Source organism: Pygoscelis adeliae, unplaced genomic scaffold, assembly GCF_000699105.1.
Source record: "Pygoscelis adeliae isolate BGI_AS28 unplaced genomic scaffold, ASM69910v1 Scaffold374, whole genome shotgun sequence".
NCBI lineage: Eukaryota > Metazoa > Chordata > Aves > Sphenisciformes > Spheniscidae > Pygoscelis > Pygoscelis adeliae.
In genome coordinates this window covers 758,846-776,835 of record NW_008824653.1, presented here as the reverse complement: position 1 = coordinate 776,835, position 17,990 = coordinate 758,846, and the positions used below count along the sequence as shown (strand labels likewise).

The 17,990-nt window shown below is 35.1% G+C and overlaps 1 protein-coding gene across 1 annotated transcript in view; it reads right to left on the bottom strand.

Annotated features, from left to right (window-relative positions):
• Positions 1-17,958, bottom strand: part of VRK1 (vaccinia related kinase 1) — a 30,221-nt gene extending 12,263 nt beyond the window's left edge. Inside the window, exons 1-10 of the mRNA XM_009322544.1 lie at positions 17,802-17,958; positions 16,160-16,215; positions 11,696-11,765; positions 11,213-11,300; positions 9,645-9,753; positions 9,407-9,499; positions 8,302-8,434; positions 6,908-7,028; positions 5,779-5,837; positions 4,416-4,594 (exon numbers count right to left, since the gene is read on the bottom strand). Coding sequence (XP_009320819.1) covers positions 4,416-4,594; positions 5,779-5,837; positions 6,908-7,028; positions 8,302-8,434; positions 9,407-9,499; positions 9,645-9,753; positions 11,213-11,300; positions 11,696-11,765; positions 16,160-16,215; positions 17,802-17,958 — 1,065 coding nt within the window. The remainder of the gene's footprint in view (positions 1-4,415; positions 4,595-5,778; positions 5,838-6,907; positions 7,029-8,301; positions 8,435-9,406; positions 9,500-9,644; positions 9,754-11,212; positions 11,301-11,695; positions 11,766-16,159; positions 16,216-17,801) is intronic.
• Positions 17,959-17,990: the final 32 nt, after the last annotated feature.

Genomic DNA, 17,990 nt, shown 5'->3' with positions numbered 1-17,990 from the left:
AAGTTCAGTTCTCCTATCTGCAGATCACATTAGGAGTTGAAATTTTTATGTATGAAAACACAAGTTTTTATGATCAAAACCTGTTTTTTTATTTACATTGAATAACTGTTACAAAAGGAGCAATCTGAAAAATCTTAAAAAACATAGAAAAACATTTTACCCAAAGTTGATGCTTTTAAAAAAGCAATTACACCTCATTAAATTCAAGTTTATCTGGATCCTTGCTTCTTAAGGCTTTCTTTGCACAGCTTAAAAGTAGCTAACACCCACTGACAGTACATTATTATTTTTTTCTAATAGCAACTATGGGTTCTGTTCCAAAGAGACATACTTGGAAAATCTGAACTCTATTCAAGGTACATTATCTTAAAACCTCTAAATGGATAGAACTGTTATTATCATCTGTGTATTACAATTAATCTTGCTATTGCAAAGTATTCTTAAGGTGATTATGGAAAGATTTTTTTTTTAAAGCCACGTGATTTTTGCAAAGGATGAGCTGACCTGTATCTGTATCAGACATAGATGATAACTTTGATGAACACTGGAAGAGTTTATCTTTTCCTTTTTTTAATTTTTTTGTTTAATTGTGTGAGACTAGAGTTTTACTAATACAGCTTTAAAAGTGGCTCCAACTTCACATAGCTCATGAGAGAAGGGGAGAGTGCATTACATCTTTCCTTTCCAAAGTGTTGCTTCATGATTACCATCTAAACCCTGCTGGGCTGAACAGATTGGTTCGATAATTACATACAATAACTGCAGTGGGCAGGTAACCCTCAGCTGGCACAGGGCAGCTCCCCTGTGAGAACTTCCATATGCAAACTGCACTGATGGAGTGCATTAGGTACATCTTTCCTGCCGGTGCACAGGCCTGATTACCGCCAGCCAAGACTCCAAGGTTAGCATGTCAGCAGATTTGTGATGCATTAGGCAGGAATAAACACAGACACTTTTGTTCATTCTGACCAAAATTAAGGAGGACTATTTCAGCTCTGTACTGCGTTTATATGAGAGATAATGCATTCCTCCCAATTGTACTAGAAAACATTTTAAACGCTCATCAGAAAAACAGATATCCAATACATGCTACACAAAAGCAAAATACATTTGTCTTGTTTCCAAGCTTATGTAATAAAAAGTGGTTTCTTAATCTTGATGCAGGTGAATTACATAGCAGTAGAAATCAGGCAGCATTCATCTGACAAAAGCAACACCTGCGCATCTGAAGCTGAACATTAGAAGGAACCACAAATCACAAAGATCCACGTTTTTCCAGTTTAGTTTACTCCCAATATTTCCCAGCAACTCTTCAGCACTAAACAAAAGGAAGATGTAGTCCTTGCCCTAAATAATTTAGTCAAGAGCTCCAAATAATTCCTTCAACACATGGTACCGTTAGCTTCTTGTTTTGCTAGAACTGTTATAAAGTATCACACACACAAACCAACATGCATTTACTATACAGAAAAAAAACCAACAACAAACAAAAAACAACCTCCAGCAGAACTGTGGACTGTGTTTCATTTACTTATACATCTAGGGAAACTTGAGTCATGGTATAGAAAATAAAATGTTAACTTTTAATATAGCAGACATCTGTGAGTTTTAGCCAGATACCAATACTGGAGAATGACTAAGATTCCAGAACAACCATGCTTATATGCAACATACAATGCACATCATGGCTCAATTAGCTGTAAGAGCTGAAAGCACAGGAGAATCCTACATTCTAAGAATTTATTTACACAGAAGCTAGAAATATTATCTCCTAGCTATGAAATAGCACAACTTCAGAACACCAAATAACACTGTTTTAAGAAAGTATTATGGTAGATTGCCCCAAAGGAGTTGAAAAGTAGGTGTCTTAAGACCTGTTGTGATTAACGGACCAGTACAGCCAAAATGCCATAAATACTCTGTATTAGAGGTCACCATGTTCTCAAGGGTGTATGCCAGATTGCATTTTTCTTTTCCAAATTAGACATTAAGCATGCCAAAAATTCAGCATGTGCTAGAAGATACTGGCTTTCAGAGGCAAGATGCGACTGATCAATGGTAAGTTATCTTTACGGAAAGCAGTTTCTAACAGCGTTTGGAATTTGGAGCTTATCTTTAAAACACTCAGTCATCAAGTTGAGCTTCCTGTCACAGCTGAAAATACATATAATTTTAATTAGCATTCTGTGTTCTTCCTTTCTTCCTCTGTGTATCTAAGTGTCCAGCTATTCTCAACTAGCACAAATCATCTTCCTGTTCTCCTAGCCTCTCATTAATGTCTGATATCCCCTGGAAGAAAAACCTAGTAGCATAAATTGCCAAACATATATTCTGAGAAGGAGACATCCTGCTTTTTTTTTCATTTCATTCATTCTTGAAGAAAAGTGCAAAATACACCCTTAGAAGGAGGACTGACACAATCTATTCTTCTACCCTAGCCTACACCACAGCTGTTACAAGGCCTAGAAAATGCAACATAGAAGGAAGAGTCATGGGTCCTGGTATTTGGTCAAAAGTAACCAGGCTATGTCAACCTGATTTCAAGCAAACAATCTTATTCTGTCTGGACACACTAGCAGTAGCTGGCATGAAGTAGCTAGCATGAAGTCCACTGCGGTATGAAGTGGACAGCTGAAAACTCTTATTCAAATAGGACAGTAACACTTATGTTCAAGCACTTATATAAAACAATATCTGTGACAACTGAGCAAGCTGACCATGCATAAAATTCCTCAAAGTAAAAAAATCCCCCTCTCCCCCCCACCCCCCAAAAACCCCCACCCAAACACCAAAACCCAGTGTAAAAGCTAACTCCTAATTAATGCTAGTAGGTAAGAACCTATGGAAAAGTATTATCCCACCCTTTGGGATGGTCTTGACTGATATTGGCTAAAGAAATAAGATTTTTGAAGTTTTATTGCATTGGAAATGTGCACCAGCCATCTCTGCCGGACAAGGACATTAAAGGTCACAGATGTTGGCTCTGCAGCAGGCCAACTTATTCAGCAAAGAAACCAGCCAACCATTAAAAACGATTTTTTTCCCCAAAAAAACCCACAGGTCTCAAGCCATGTCGATCCACAGGGAACAGAAGAATTTATGCTAATGAACTCTCCTTTTGGACAGATCTTTACACTCAGTTCAGCAGAAAATATTAGTATGAAGACCATGGCTGTACGACTTTAGCCAAAGTACTATTTACTGGGAAAAAAAAAGAAAGAAAAGCTGGACATACATCCCCAGAAGACTTTGAAATCCTACAGCTTTTTTTCTTTTGTGCTTTTTGCCCATTTTTAACACACTACTGATCATGTCAGTAAGCAGGCAGCATTCTTGTACTATTATCCTGTATTATAATTCTCAGTTCCCTGGTTGATGCTAAAGGAACCAATAAACTGCCCACCTGTTATTAACAAATACAGATAAACAAGTAATAAATGCAGTTTGAAATACGGGAAAATAATAATAATAATGGGCCTGCTGTGATAGGACAAGGGGTAATGGTTTTAAACTAAAAAAGAGTAGATTTAGACTAGATATAGGGAAGAAATTTTTTACACTGAGGGTGGTGAAACACTGGCCCAGGTTGCCCAGAGAGGTGGTGGATGCCTCATCCCTGGAAACATTCATGTCAGGTTGGATGGGGCTCTGAGCAACCTGATCGAGTTGAAGCTGTCCCTGCCCACGGCAGGGGGGTTGGACTAGATGACCTTTAGCTGTCCCTTCCAACCCAAACTATTCTATGATTTATTGTTCCATTATTTGACCATTTTTAATTGTTATTATAAACCATTTTAATATACAATTTCCCTAAGGCTTAAAAAGTTGCTACGCTGTATTCAAATGGGAGTCCAAATCTAGAGTTTAAGGCTTCTTAAATACAAGGAATAAAAATACCCCAGCCTACCACTATAGTCAAGACTCATAAATAACATATTAGATCACAGTGAATTCAATATGTGAATTCCAGAATCAAATACTTGACATAAAGATGTATACTTAAAACTAAGCTTTGAACTGGTCACAGAAAGGAAACTAATATGAAACAAAAACTAGACTTATTTTACCTTACATGTATTTTGACCCATCTGGAGTTTTACCCATTTAAGGAAAATACGGAAATTAACTGAACGTTCATCTGTTCAAATGTCATTGCAACTATATATACACATTCTGTTATCCAAGATATTATCTGTTATGAACACCTATAAACATCATTTTGTATTAAGCTTTAATAACAATTAGTGAAGTTAAATTAGAGAAATAATGCTTAAGAGTAGGACTTAAACAAATGTTTGACTACTTGCTTATTTCTTACTGGACGCAGTTATGACACCTACTTCCAATACCACTTTAACTCTTATTTAGCTCGAAAAGAAGTATTAAAAGCTGACATAAATTTTTAGAGTAAAAACCTTTTGTATGGGATTTGTTTGCAAGTCTCCATTCTCTGACAAGCCAAAGTCAAGTACTCCATCATCTTTTTGCCCAATGGCCTTAAGACCTTGCAGAAGTATTTCTCGGAAATGCTGATAAACAGGTTTCTCTTCGTAGTTCAGTAGCTTCACCTTTTCCATATATTTGGCTATTTCATCTAAAGAAATAGTACCTCCAATTAATTTCTATTTGAAAACATTTTAATCATTCACTTTTATCACAAAAGTCAGAAATTATACATGCACTACTTATGCTATTTTTTGAAATGGTTATTTATAAACTCGTAATTATAACTTTACTACAACACATTTCAGAAAAAAATTATACCAAGGTTCATTACCCAGTGATGACAACCATCACTGTTTTTTACATGTTCATTGCAATGAAGAAAACAGTCAGTCGTAAAAAATGTAATAGGCTGATCTTCACCAATGAATGCTTGTTTACATGATATTTCTTATGTCTATATTTAAAAATGTTGAAAAGGAAACTCAATGTTATCTCAGAACTTCATCAGTTTAAAGACTGAAACATCAATTAAAAAATACATGAAACATTTGACCACTGAAAAACCAGACAAGTCACACTTGACAGAGAAAACTCTCTTCTGATCACCAGGAGTAGCTGGAAATAACTATCTAAGTTTAAGATCCCATGAAAGTGTATTTCTAATAGAGTCAGGTTTAAAAAAATAATCTACTCAGCAAATCACCAATGCCAAATAGAAAAAAATCTAGACTTCAAGTTCTCATTACTTTATATTTTGAATCTCTAAAATTCAGTTGTGAAAAATCAACTTACACATTTCATGTTTGCAAATACTTAATACTGCCTTTAGTCAGAAGCAGAGCGTCTGCAGTTCATCTAACCACAGCCAAAAGGAAGATTCTAAACTTCTCCTAATCAACAATCTAATTCATGCCACTTTGTTGCTGATAAAAGTAAGAAGAAAAATAGGTACAAACTTAAGTAAACAAAGAGGACTTAAAGAAGCAACAGATTAGAGCACAATGCCTGAGACACACCTCTCAGGGAAAAAAGCTGCTGACAGTCTGACAACTCCTCACCTTTTGCAGCAATTGAACTGATCTGGTTTTATTTGAATACAGAGTAGCACAGCCTTCCCTTGTATGCACTCAACGTACACCACGTAAATACGAATTTCAGAGCTTCTACCCACTGTCTAAAGTTGTCTACAATTTGGTGAGGGCACCCAAACAGATTGATGGATTTATTTATTTATTTTTTTTTTAAAGAAAAAGGACATTAAAACAAATTATTAGAGAATGCTTACCACATGGTACAAACCAAAGTATTTTAATTTAAAATAGCTTCTCTTACCTGGTTTATTTTTCCCAGGAAAGCATTTGTCCATAAAAACTGAAATATTATCTCTACATCTGAAAAACAAAATTATTCAAAACTATTGTTTCTTTCAAAGTTTGAATCTTGCCCTGTTCTGACAGACTTCCTAAGTACCTAGCTTGGGCCACTGTCAGAGAAGGAAACGCTACTAGATAAACCTTTGGTATGACTTAGTACAGCCATTTTTAAGAGTGCAGTACATTTGAGAACCTGACAAATGCCAGACAGGCTGTCTGAAATACAGTAAGTTTTTGTTCAACAGTTTTTGATTCCTATAAAAGCAAGCAAGTAGAAGACTGAAGGAAAAGAACTGGTCCATTTTAAACCCTCACATACCAGTGCTCTCACCTCTCCCTGCTAGAGGACTCTTTCTCTAGCTGATATGATTCAGAGCAGATCCCATGCCAAAATAATAAAGGAGGTGAAGTGGGGGAACCTTCGCTAACATTGATGGAGGCCGAAGTCTTAAAAATAGAGATAAGGAAGCCAGATAACAAATACTTGTTAATGAGACAGAAACTGCTGCGCCAGGACAGCTTTTTTCATATTAAATATCTGACAAGAGAGGGTTGAGTGGGGGTGGGGAGAAGACAAAGGAATGTGTCAGTGAGGGAGAGAGACCAAAAAAAAATTTTTTTTTTTTTTAATTCCCACATTAGTGGCCCTCTAGCTGGAATGATGCTCCAAGACATGCAAGATCCACTTCTAGCTCTCATCCCTGCCACTGACTTCAGAGCATGGTGTTATAAAGGCTACTCATACTCCATGCTTCTGTTCTCTTTCTGTAAAGCAGGACTAATGGTTACCTGTATACTGATAAAGAGTACTTTTTGGCTTAACCACGGCAGTATTCTAAAGCGACAATACTGTGGTGGATAAACAAGCATCTCACATATGCAAAAGAAGAGAGAGTAGAACAGTACAAGCAAAGTTTAATTACAAGCCAAGGATACATGAGAAACAATGAAGGGAAACTGTGGGGTATACAAAACAATAGCCTACTCACCAAAAGGGAACATACTGAAAGTACAAAGCATTTCGACATTAAGACATTTTCATTCCTATTTTTTATTTCAAAAGAGAAAGAAAACAAGTAGTTTCTCACCTGATTTTTGAGTCTCTGACAAAATTTGGATCTTTCAAATTATCCTCCCAGGGTAGATGGCCACTAAGCCAATGAATCATACAGTAACCCAAGATCTCCAGATCACCACGTCTCGATGGCGCTAAATACATATACACACATTAAAAAAGAACAGTAAGAGCAGCTAATAAGGCACATATAGTTTAACAACAGTTAAAATTTGTAAATATGTTGAGACAATAGGAAGCCAATGCTAACAATGTAACACTACTCTATCTGTTACTTATTTCTTTCTTTCAGAGTGAAAGCAAGGAACGAAAAAATATTGTTTCTACATCTGGAAGGGTAACTTCATTTTCAAGTCCTTTGTTAATCTCTTTCTTCTACTCAAGGATATGACATGCTGCAGTTATCCCAATTTGGGGAGCTTTTTAAGTACTCTGATTGTGGAAAAAATAGAGCAAATTAGTGAAGTGATTGACTTTCTGTTCAAAACAGTTTTTACTTCCCTTCTTCTACAAAAAGGTAATAGTGCTAAAACTGCAGCTCCTGAAAAAATCTTCCACGATACTGAAATATTTTATGTGGCCGGAAAACTGAACAGAGGACAATCATAGATCAGATCCCTAAGCCTTGCCAAAAAAACCCCAAGAAACACCCTAGAAGTATAAATGGGCAAATCAAGTCATCTTTGTTCATGTTCAGTTTTAAGCACAGGTGCAACAGTTCGTCCTGAAGTAAACAATAATTTTCAACAACTGACATTTTTGCAGGACACATTTTTATGCTAATAAAACAAAATTTAAGAATGAAGAAAATAAAATTGGTGCTCACTATAAATCCTCAATGTTTAATCAGACATAGACCTGTCCTTTTCATGTTCAACCTTTTCTCACTTCTTGCCTTTTGATATTCAGTGACTATAGGCATAATTGTAATAATTATGAAATAATATTTCACAGTTAAATGAAGTTTTGTTAAAAAATCTTCTAAATATGAAGCCGTAAACAAGATAAAGAATATTGCCAAACATGAAGGAACTACGTTCACACTGAAAACAGAAACTATTTATCTCCTGAAAACAGCGCCTGTTTTTCTATCAAGAACTCATAAGCACTATTCCATTTCTATTTAATTAATAAAAAGCAATACACTAAAATTCTTAATGGTCTTTATAAATTAAGGAAATCTATTTAAGAAGGTTGCATTAAAATACAGTAAATTAATATCAAAGTAAAAGTTAGTAAATGGAAAAAAAGAAAAATGCCAGCATAGTCCACAGAGAAGAAAAAAATATTTTTATAGATTCAGAAACCCAGTTGTTTACAAAACTCAATGCAGCAAATAAAGTCTTTTGTGTTAATAAAAAGGATGCACAAATGCCTACTGCCGAGAACGAAGTTTTACACCCTTACCCACACCCTTGTGTGCATCAATACTGGTATATTCAATAGTTCCATCATGACACCTTTTAGGATCTTCTTTATATACTTTGTGAACTCCTTCAGGACAGTATCGGTAGGCAAGTCCATAATCCACCAAGTACACCTAGTAATTTCCACAAAGAATTCTTAAGATTTAAGAACTATAAATACAAAAAATACGCAAATAGTAAATGTAACTCCCAACCATTCTTAGAACTTAAAAAGTATTAAAAACGGTGAGGTTTTTTTATTTTAAATGATCCTTTCTCAGTGCTTTATTGAGATTACTACATATGATTTGAAAAACAACATGTCTGACAGGTTTTGTTATTTTCCATATAGAAGCCTGATCTGAAAGCCCTTTCTTGCTGATGCAGAGGACAAGTACAGTAAAATAGTCTGTTATTAACCATAAGAAAAAAAAAAAAGACATAACATTCATAGAATTATAAACACACTTACTGTCCTACCCTCTTTAAAGTCAGCTGTCCCATTTGAACACTACTACATACTATTACTTCTCACTAACACCACAGTTACTTTAAGAGAATGGAGATCATTTTACTTATTTCATGAGCTAACACATTTGGGCAATAAGACTTATGTAATTCTGAAAATATGCATTGTTTGAATAGTAAAGACAGTTAAAAATACAGAAAAATGAAAGACATCGGTAAATCAAGTGGAACAATCAACACTTTAAAGACCAATTTTTACAAGTAACAGAACACTTATCTGATGGATTTCTCGAACAAAGGAATGAGGTAACGATGCAGACAGGCAAACATAATTTACCAGCGTACTATGTAATTTTAAGCTTCCACCTGCAAATACCTATCTGTGAGTCAATTTTTTTTTAATCTTGAGAATTTCTCTAGAATATTATTTTAGGGCAAATAGTCAATTTGATAACTGTCCAGCAAAATGCATTAAAAAAATCGTAGAATATTAACTAGATATAAATGTCAAGCAGAAATAATGTAACCATATACATTCTTAAAAATGAGCTTCTGCTAGATTTCACAGGTTCAAAGCACTTCCATGTGTTGTCAAATAGAAGGTTTAAAACATGAGGAATAAAATGCATCAGAAATACCTGATTAGGGTTCTTGTAACTCACAAGAAGGTTTGAGGCCTTGATGTCTCCATGCACATATTCATGCTCATGGATGTATTCCAGAATATCAAGCTAACAAAACAAAATACAATCATATAAATGCAGTACCCAGCTCCACCCAGCAGAGGACCTGTACTCAGCACAAAAGTGTGATTTAACTGAAAGACTTACACTGGGAAGCCAGATTGTAAAAATATAATATAATTTTTAAACTTACTATTCTCAGGCCTAATTGTAGTACGGTTTTATGGGAAAATCGCTTTGCATTCTCTTCATACATCTTCTGAAGATCTCTGCCAAATCGGTCCATTATCATAAATCGATAACTAAATTAAAGGAAAAAAAAAAACAACGGCAAAGTTACTGAATTGTACTTAGCAAAGTATTTTATCTATGTGTTATAATTGCACAAATTACTGATTGAAAACATCTCTCTCAAAAGATAAACTGCAGGTACAGAAAACAAATATATGGGAAATACTTGACTTTTAATGTTGTACACCAATTCTTAACTTTTTTACATCAGCTAGTCAAAAGTTCGTCCATCAAAAGAACTGTTCTTTATTCCTGACTAGTTATGCAATACAATAACAAGTACCCACAGAGGAAAATATCTGTATTGTAATTCACTATAGGTAAACCCAACCATCAATTACTTACAGAAATACATTTTTTACTTTATAAATGACTAAGTGACTTAACCTGGTTACTTTAAAAAGTTAGTTTCTTGAAATCTATTACAACCTTTTTTTTAACCTCTTATTAAAAACAAAAATCGCTCACTTGCCAAAGGTGTTCTGATATTCATTGCTATAGCCAAACTGGTTCTATTACTGTAAGAGCTCATAGTTGCTATATTAAAGACTCTCATGCATGAAACACCAAACGCAAAGAAAAGTTTATCTGGGCAAAAAAAAAAAAAAAATTGTGTTGTATTTACTTTTGCCTCTCAAAATAATGTTGCTTTTACATTAGATTAGTTTTAAAGTTGAGGACCTGCTGAAACAATGATATTTCTAACACACTAGGGCATACATACCAACTGCCCTGTGTAGTGGTCCACACAAAGAAGCCTGACCTACTATAAGCTGCCAGAGAACTACTAAAACTTCTTGCAGCATAGCTGTATAGAGAAAGCCCACTAGGAAACAAGGACTGCTACATAAACAGGCATACCATTCAAGACCAAGTAACAAAAACCCTTCGTGACATGGAACGATACTAAAAACTATCCCTAGACTTAAGACAAATTTAACATGAGACTAGCAATTATTCTAGCTCACAAATTAAGTCAAAAAAAACCCTGTCCCTAGGGAAAATAAAATACATTTAGAGAGAGCGCTAAGTCCTTTATAAGTGTGAGTGAAAATACTTTTTAAGTGCACACCACACGAGAAGAAAAACTTTAAAGATAGTCATATTATTCAAGGACTTACACATTAGAAGTCGACTTTATTTTAATTCAAATATGAAAAGCTTCTAAACCACATATATATATCATCACTGTATTACAGCAATGTTCTAGACAAATGAAAACTAAATCACTAAGGATGTAATAGACACAAATACGAGTAACAAACGAGTACAGATAAAATGTACTCTTGTAAGTACTCTTGTAATGTACTCTTCCTTAAGCACACCCTCTTATGAATGTGAAACTTTGTAGCAGAAATTAACAACATGAAGGTAGGTGGAAAATACATCTTATAAAGTAAATTAGGTTAAAAGGGATAGCGGTTGTGGATTAAATAAATCCCAGTATATGCCAACAAAAGATATATTCACCTGTTTCCATTTTTTTCATGCAAGCCAGAACCCCAATATCTTGGTACACCTAAATATTTCAGTTTATGGGACTTAGTCCACTTCTGAACTGAAAATACAAATAAAGACAAGTTCATGAATTCGCATCAGTAGAGACTTACATAAACAGGGAATACTCGCATCATTTACAGTTTCTGCATACATGTGAGCTGCTTATTTCATGGAAATTTGGATGCCAAGTATACTGGAAAGTTAATGACGCATCCATTGCAGAGACAGAGATGCAACTAAAATTTTGATTTAGACAATACCACCAACACAACTATAAAGAACATCTTACCAAAAACCCCTAATTTTACTGTATGTCTGAATTAGATTTCAATCATTTAAAAATAATTTTGAAAATTACCTAAAAAGATTCTCTTAAAGTTCGACCCTACTCCTGTAGGCTCTATTTTCCTAAATGCTTGTAGTTCATTGAAAACATTTTAATAGACTGCTTACTTTCATCTGGCTTAGCAGCTCGCATGTAGAACTTTAACTCAGTAAAAAGAGGTCCATTCTGGCTGGGTTCCTTTAAGACAATTTAAAATTAGTTAAAAACTGCTGTGTTAGTGCCTAATAATTATTAAAAGCTCACAAAATGTAACATTCACCCTATAAAAGCATATTCTCCCTCAAACGCTCTACCCAGTGCTGATAAATTCAATAGAATATGTTCTTTTTATTAAAGAAGGTTGGCTCTAAAAAGTTATTATAAATTGCTTAACGTTAAAGATATCAAAGAATCCTTTCCCATAACAAAATATTAAAGAATAACAAATTAACTGAAAAGTATAGAATTACCACCAATAATTGGCAGCAAAATTTTAGTAGAGAACATTAAACAACATTCATTATCGCAGATTTTCCAGATTAAAGCTGGATTGCATCAGTTGCAATAGCCATTAGTGAGCCTAAAATAACACCTGAAATGATTTGATGGAAAAATCTTAACAAAAGTTAAACTCTTGCTGAATATTAGGTATTTTGCTCCCTTCATACATTAGTTGATCAAGGTAAAAATTACAGAGGATTTCACAATTTCTCTTAAATTAAAAGAACTACGCCTATTTTGACTTCAGAGTCTACCTTGTATTTAAGCTAACATAAGGTATTTCAGTTCCATTTTCTAGGGACAAATCTATGGTAACCACCTATTGTAAGTAAAGTGCAAGAGAGAAATTGGTTTGAAAACACCAAAGCTTTGAAATACTGCAAGAATTGCAAACGGGCAAGTACTTTGACTCTACATTTCCAGAACTTAGCGCAGAAAAGAAAAAAAGTTATTTCAACTCTTGCAATTTTTAAGTGATTGATTTTGAGATAAGCTTAAGCAATTTATTTTAGTCTAGTTCCTCATATATGTCCAAATTCATTCTATCTCAGTGAAAATACCTGTTTTGGAATATCCTACACTTAAAAAATCTAACCAATAAAAAATTTAACCAAAAAGAAGTATGTGGTTACTGGCAAAGAAGCCCAGAAAGAATACAATCACATGATATTAGCAAAAGTTCCAAGATATACAACATCAATCTTAAATGGTTTTAATTGTAACTTTTAAACGCAGATGTGGTGATCCAGAAAATTGCTAAAGGCCAGACTGTACCACTCAGCTAACAGGTTTACTGCTGTCCGACAGTAACGAAGCAATGTAAAGAGATCCAACACGCTGATGAACGCGGGCTTTAGTGTGCATCTGATGTATTGGCTCGGAGTAGGAAGACTGGTCAGAATGAGAGCAGATACCAGCTTAGGCACCGCTCCTAGGCCTGGACACTCGATTACAAAGCTACTGCCTATCTCCACCTCACTTTCTCCAGTAGCATTGCCCTGATAAACAATGGAGCCAAGACAACAGTTTTCTGGCCCCTCCTTGTGGGACCAACGCTCAGACTTAAGCCATGAACCAGAAAGAAAAAAAAAAACTAGAGCAACTGGATCAATGCACATAAACTTACTGGTAAGTTTACATGTATATAAATATGCATGTACCAAAGTTTATTTATCCACTATGGACAACTAATTAGTGATACAGAGTTTATATATACAACGGAGAAGGGTTAAATAGCTGAATTCTTATACTGCAGTTATCTCGAACAAACGTTATTTGACCTATTCACTTGTTTCTGTGTAGCATAATCCATTAACACTCTAACTTAATTAGAATATAAATTATACATATTATTTTGATTCCATTTACATAGGTTTGAAGAATGTTATTTTCTTACTAAAACACAGCGAAAAACTGTAGGTGTTAAAAATTCTTATAATATTTATCTTTAAGTAAATTATTCCACAAAAAAATGATGTCTCAGAGCTGAAGAAAAGGTATATCTTTCTCTAGTCCGAGCAAATGCTGAAAATCTGGTATCTTTTCGTACTTGAGGGGATGGATAAATGATTTAACCATAAAACAGATCTTCATGTTGACTATGAAGCTGTTCCCCCCCAATATCATTAATTCTACATACAGATAAATAAATGCATACGCTATGTTAAAAAGGCTCATGTAATGAGGTCCAATATTTGCCATACTAGACATCATACACTAAAACCAGAAAGACTTCAAACACAAATTTCTACAACTTTATGCCCAGGGTCATTCTAAACGCATGATTTGCAAAACTGAAATTAAAGTCTAATTAGAAAAGATATCATAACGAAAGAGATTATGGAGTACGTGTTGAAACCCAACGAATTTCTTCAAGTAGTATTTTAAGAATTCTGATCTTTTTCAGTCAGCAATTTAATGAAGTGTTATTAAACTCTGCATCCACTCTTGAACAATGGCATCTGAAAGGTCCACATGTTAAAAAGCATTTTTTTTTTAATAAAAACTGTGATTCATTTCGTACTGCTCAGACATCAATACTATGAGGATATGTCAAAGACTAAGCCAATTTCCATCCCGCTTTAATAGCTTAATTTGAAGAACACTACTATAGAAGCACATATTTTGTTAAACACTAATAATTGTTCAAAGCTGTTAACCACTTTGCTTCAGCTGATGGATCAACTAGGAATCACCGAGGCATCAGAAAATAGGCCCTTATCCGTAGTTGTGTTATGCTAGACTGTAGAGGCATAATATGTTATGGGTCATTTGTGAGGGCAGCACAAAGACTGGGGCTACTCTTTATTGCCATAAAGACAAAATTATAAAAGACAAATTAAAATGAGTAGTCATCTGGGAGATTAGCAGTGGGGGTATTTACAAATTGCTGCAACAAAGTGAACCTAGCATAAAAGCAACCCAAAAGTTACGACAACTCTTCTTATATTGAGAGCCCAAGTGGAAGAGAGAAGCCGGAGGGCAGGGTTCAACGGGAAAGAGGAGGATAGCAATTACACACAGCATAAAATAATGCATATCTGATGATTTTCCAAGCAAGTCAAACTGGATTCTCCCATGAGAGTTAAATGGCGCCCTGCTTCCTGATCAGTCCAAACTCAGCAGGAGCCAGTAATTAAGAGCCAATGCCTCTCATAGGCAAGCCACTGCTGATAACTTGAATGTCTGTTATCTGCCTCTAAAAGAGGCCACAGCTCCTGCGTAATGGACACCCCCTGCCCTCGATGGCACAGGTTGGGCATGCAAAAGCAGGTTGCCACCATGCAACAGCTGCAGGCTGGGGCTCCTGGTCTCTGTGGAATTCCTGCCCACAAACACCTAAGGCAGCAGCAGTACGCTGATGTTGAACGTGTGGTAGTTTGCCATTTGCATCGTAAGCAGTGCTTTTTTCAGTAAGTGACAACATTTCGGAAAAAGGGTCATCACCAACAGTATCTTGGGGTGTCTGAACAGTATCAAAACCAGTACTCTGGAATTTCCCTGTAGTCAGCAGATATAAATATCAAGATTAAAGGCAAATACTAACTAAAATGTATTTTATTTTCTAAATTAACCTGATCTTTTAGTTTCAGGAACAAATGATAAAAATATTAACATATTTACATCAGTGGACAACTATTGCGGTAAAGCATTTCAGTATCGCCATATAGTTTAATAAAAGATTAAAACATTGCAGTTCTGAACTGTGCTGAAGAACTTATTTTTTACATTGTGAAGTTCTTGTACAGTTTTCTGCTGTTTGCTTTTGTCACAGGACCAGAAGTACTACCAAGATAATGAATGGTCTGGATCTACTGTGGCCATTCCCATATTCCCAGGTTTTTTACTAAGACTTTACCAGGGAATCATATATAATAGTAGGATCTATACAAAACAATCTAGCAAAATTTAAGAAAAAATACTTTATTCCTTAGAAAGAGAACATTATAGCCAAGTCAAGTTAAATAACTCTTTTTTTATTTTAAGATTAAAAACATAAGAAAATTTCAACTAATAAAAAGAATTTGCTACAATGGGCTAAAAATGAGCTATCAACAATGCTTTTTCTTCTCTCTAATCATTAGGTTAAAAAAAATTATGTGTCAATGCCATTTTAATTCAATAGAAATTAGAATACATATGTGTTTTATGATAAAACATTTAAAGGACTTCATATCTGTGGGGACCTCAGGAATCAAAGTTTTGCTGTTTCTACTCCCAAGCCATCTGTCAGCTTACCAACATCCAGTGGTGAGCAACAGTTCACACAGACTCACTGTTGAATCACAGAAATTCTCCAAAAGCTAGCCAGATTTCATTCATTTTGTGATATTTGGGCTGTTTACAGAAAGCAGCAAATGAAACAGAATCTGATCCATTTCATGAACGTTTTTCAACTCCGCTGATGTTCCATTATCCACCCTCATACATAGAAGTCCCAATTCTCAGCTGCGTTCCTCTATATCACCACACTTTTATTTTAAACAGCACTATGCAATTGTATTATTTTCAGCCAGATGTTTTAAATTACACATGCTATTCTAGAACAAACATTTTCAAGTTGTGAAGTAAAGATTCAAATGCTCTCTTACCACTTTTGCAACATAAGGTGCATCACTGCCAACTGACTTTGAAGAATTAACATCAGCTGTTAAAAAGGAAGCATTTATTAGTAGTAGGAGAGGAAACTGTCACAAAACATACACTTACTTGCTATACAGCATGGACAAACAAATGACAAAGCAATTAAGTACTGATGTGAACATATATCAGTACCTTAGACTTTGGTAAGAGAACTACTCTGTATGGCAAGACTACTCTATATGGGTATGGTCTTGCATTCTCCATTCTGTTTGAGGAGAACAGGCAGTTTACTAAGTAAAGGAGTTCTTTTTTATTATTCAGTAACTTTTTTCTAGTCAATAGCATTTCTTTGCTTTTCTAGGACTGTGATGAACATACATAGTGGACATAAAGATGAAAAACACATTCTCTCTACTATTTTGCCCTGTCACGTATCCAAAAGTGACTTCCTGTTGCTACTAAACTGTTGATATTTGTGACAGAAGGAGATACAGGTATGAAGGACATCAAGTTAGGCAAGCACGAAGTACAGGAACAGTCAGGGGCACAGCTTTGTGCAAACGACAGGGAAGCAGAGGGCAAGCTCTGGCTTGAACAAAGCAGGAATTCTTAACACAAAGAACTGCACAATTTGAGTGAACTGGAACTCCAGTCTCAGTAAATTTAGGGGCTCATTGAGCAAGGCTGAGTAAGTAATAGAGAGCTTCTTTGGCAAGAAGCCACCCACTGCTCCTGTTTTTCTTCTTAATCCACTTATGCTGCAGTCTGTTCATTTTGAAAGCAGGACGGATTATTAATTTTTTTTTTTTCAACTCAGCATGTATTCAGTGCAACTTTTTCCACCAAGAGGAGGAAGACCATAAATGCAGAGCAAAAGAAAACCTTATTATCATGATCACATTAACTTTCATCCCTTCAAAATTGTTTGGAAAATAACTAGGGGCAATCAAGTTTTTTTTTTTTAAATTCCCTGACGTGTCCTCAAAACCTCTCTTATCTGTTCATCTGTTCAAATAACAGAGATAATAAGTATAGAACACTACCCACTAAAAGAAGTTTTCCTTGAATTCAAACAAACAGCATTGCAAAACAAGATCTGTGCTGATGTTTTAAACTGCAAAGTCCAAGATTTCAATTTGTTTTGAGGATTGGTTACATAAAAGAAAGTATATGACTTATGTCAGAAGTTCACAAGGCAATGAAAAAGTCAAAAGCAGCACTAAAGTCAAAGACAGCCAAAAACACTGGCTGATCAGTAGCCTCCATAGAATATGCTTAAACGGTTTCAGTTCAGAATTTGTGATATAAGGACACTCATGCAAAAATCCCTTCTTTCAGCCAGACCAAAAATCAAATTTAAATAAATACTAAACTATCCTTTCACTGCTAAAAAGTAATAAAGATTTTCACTTAAAAAAATGAATGAACTACCACTGGAATCTCATACAACCGCAGTGCTTACAATGGCCATTTGTCCACTCTTGTAATTTTTTTCCAACGCCATGAACCAATCTAAGGTTCTAGTAAAAAAAAAAAAATCACTTGAAGACACCCTGCATTTCTAACTTAGGATCAATTTTTCATTGCTTTGAATAAGGATAAACATCTCACTCTCCATTTAAAAGCATTATCGAAGATAACTACACTTACCAAGGTACAGGCGTCCAAAGCCTCCTTGCCCTATAGGGACACCTAATTTCCATTCTTTTCTTGATGTATCTGCTAGAACCTCCCCCAGAGCAAACACTTCAGCAAGTTTCCTTTTTGCAGGGGCTCTTTTTCCAGCAGTCTTCTTATTATATGGCATTTTCCCTGGGGGGAGAGGAGGGAAGGGAAAGA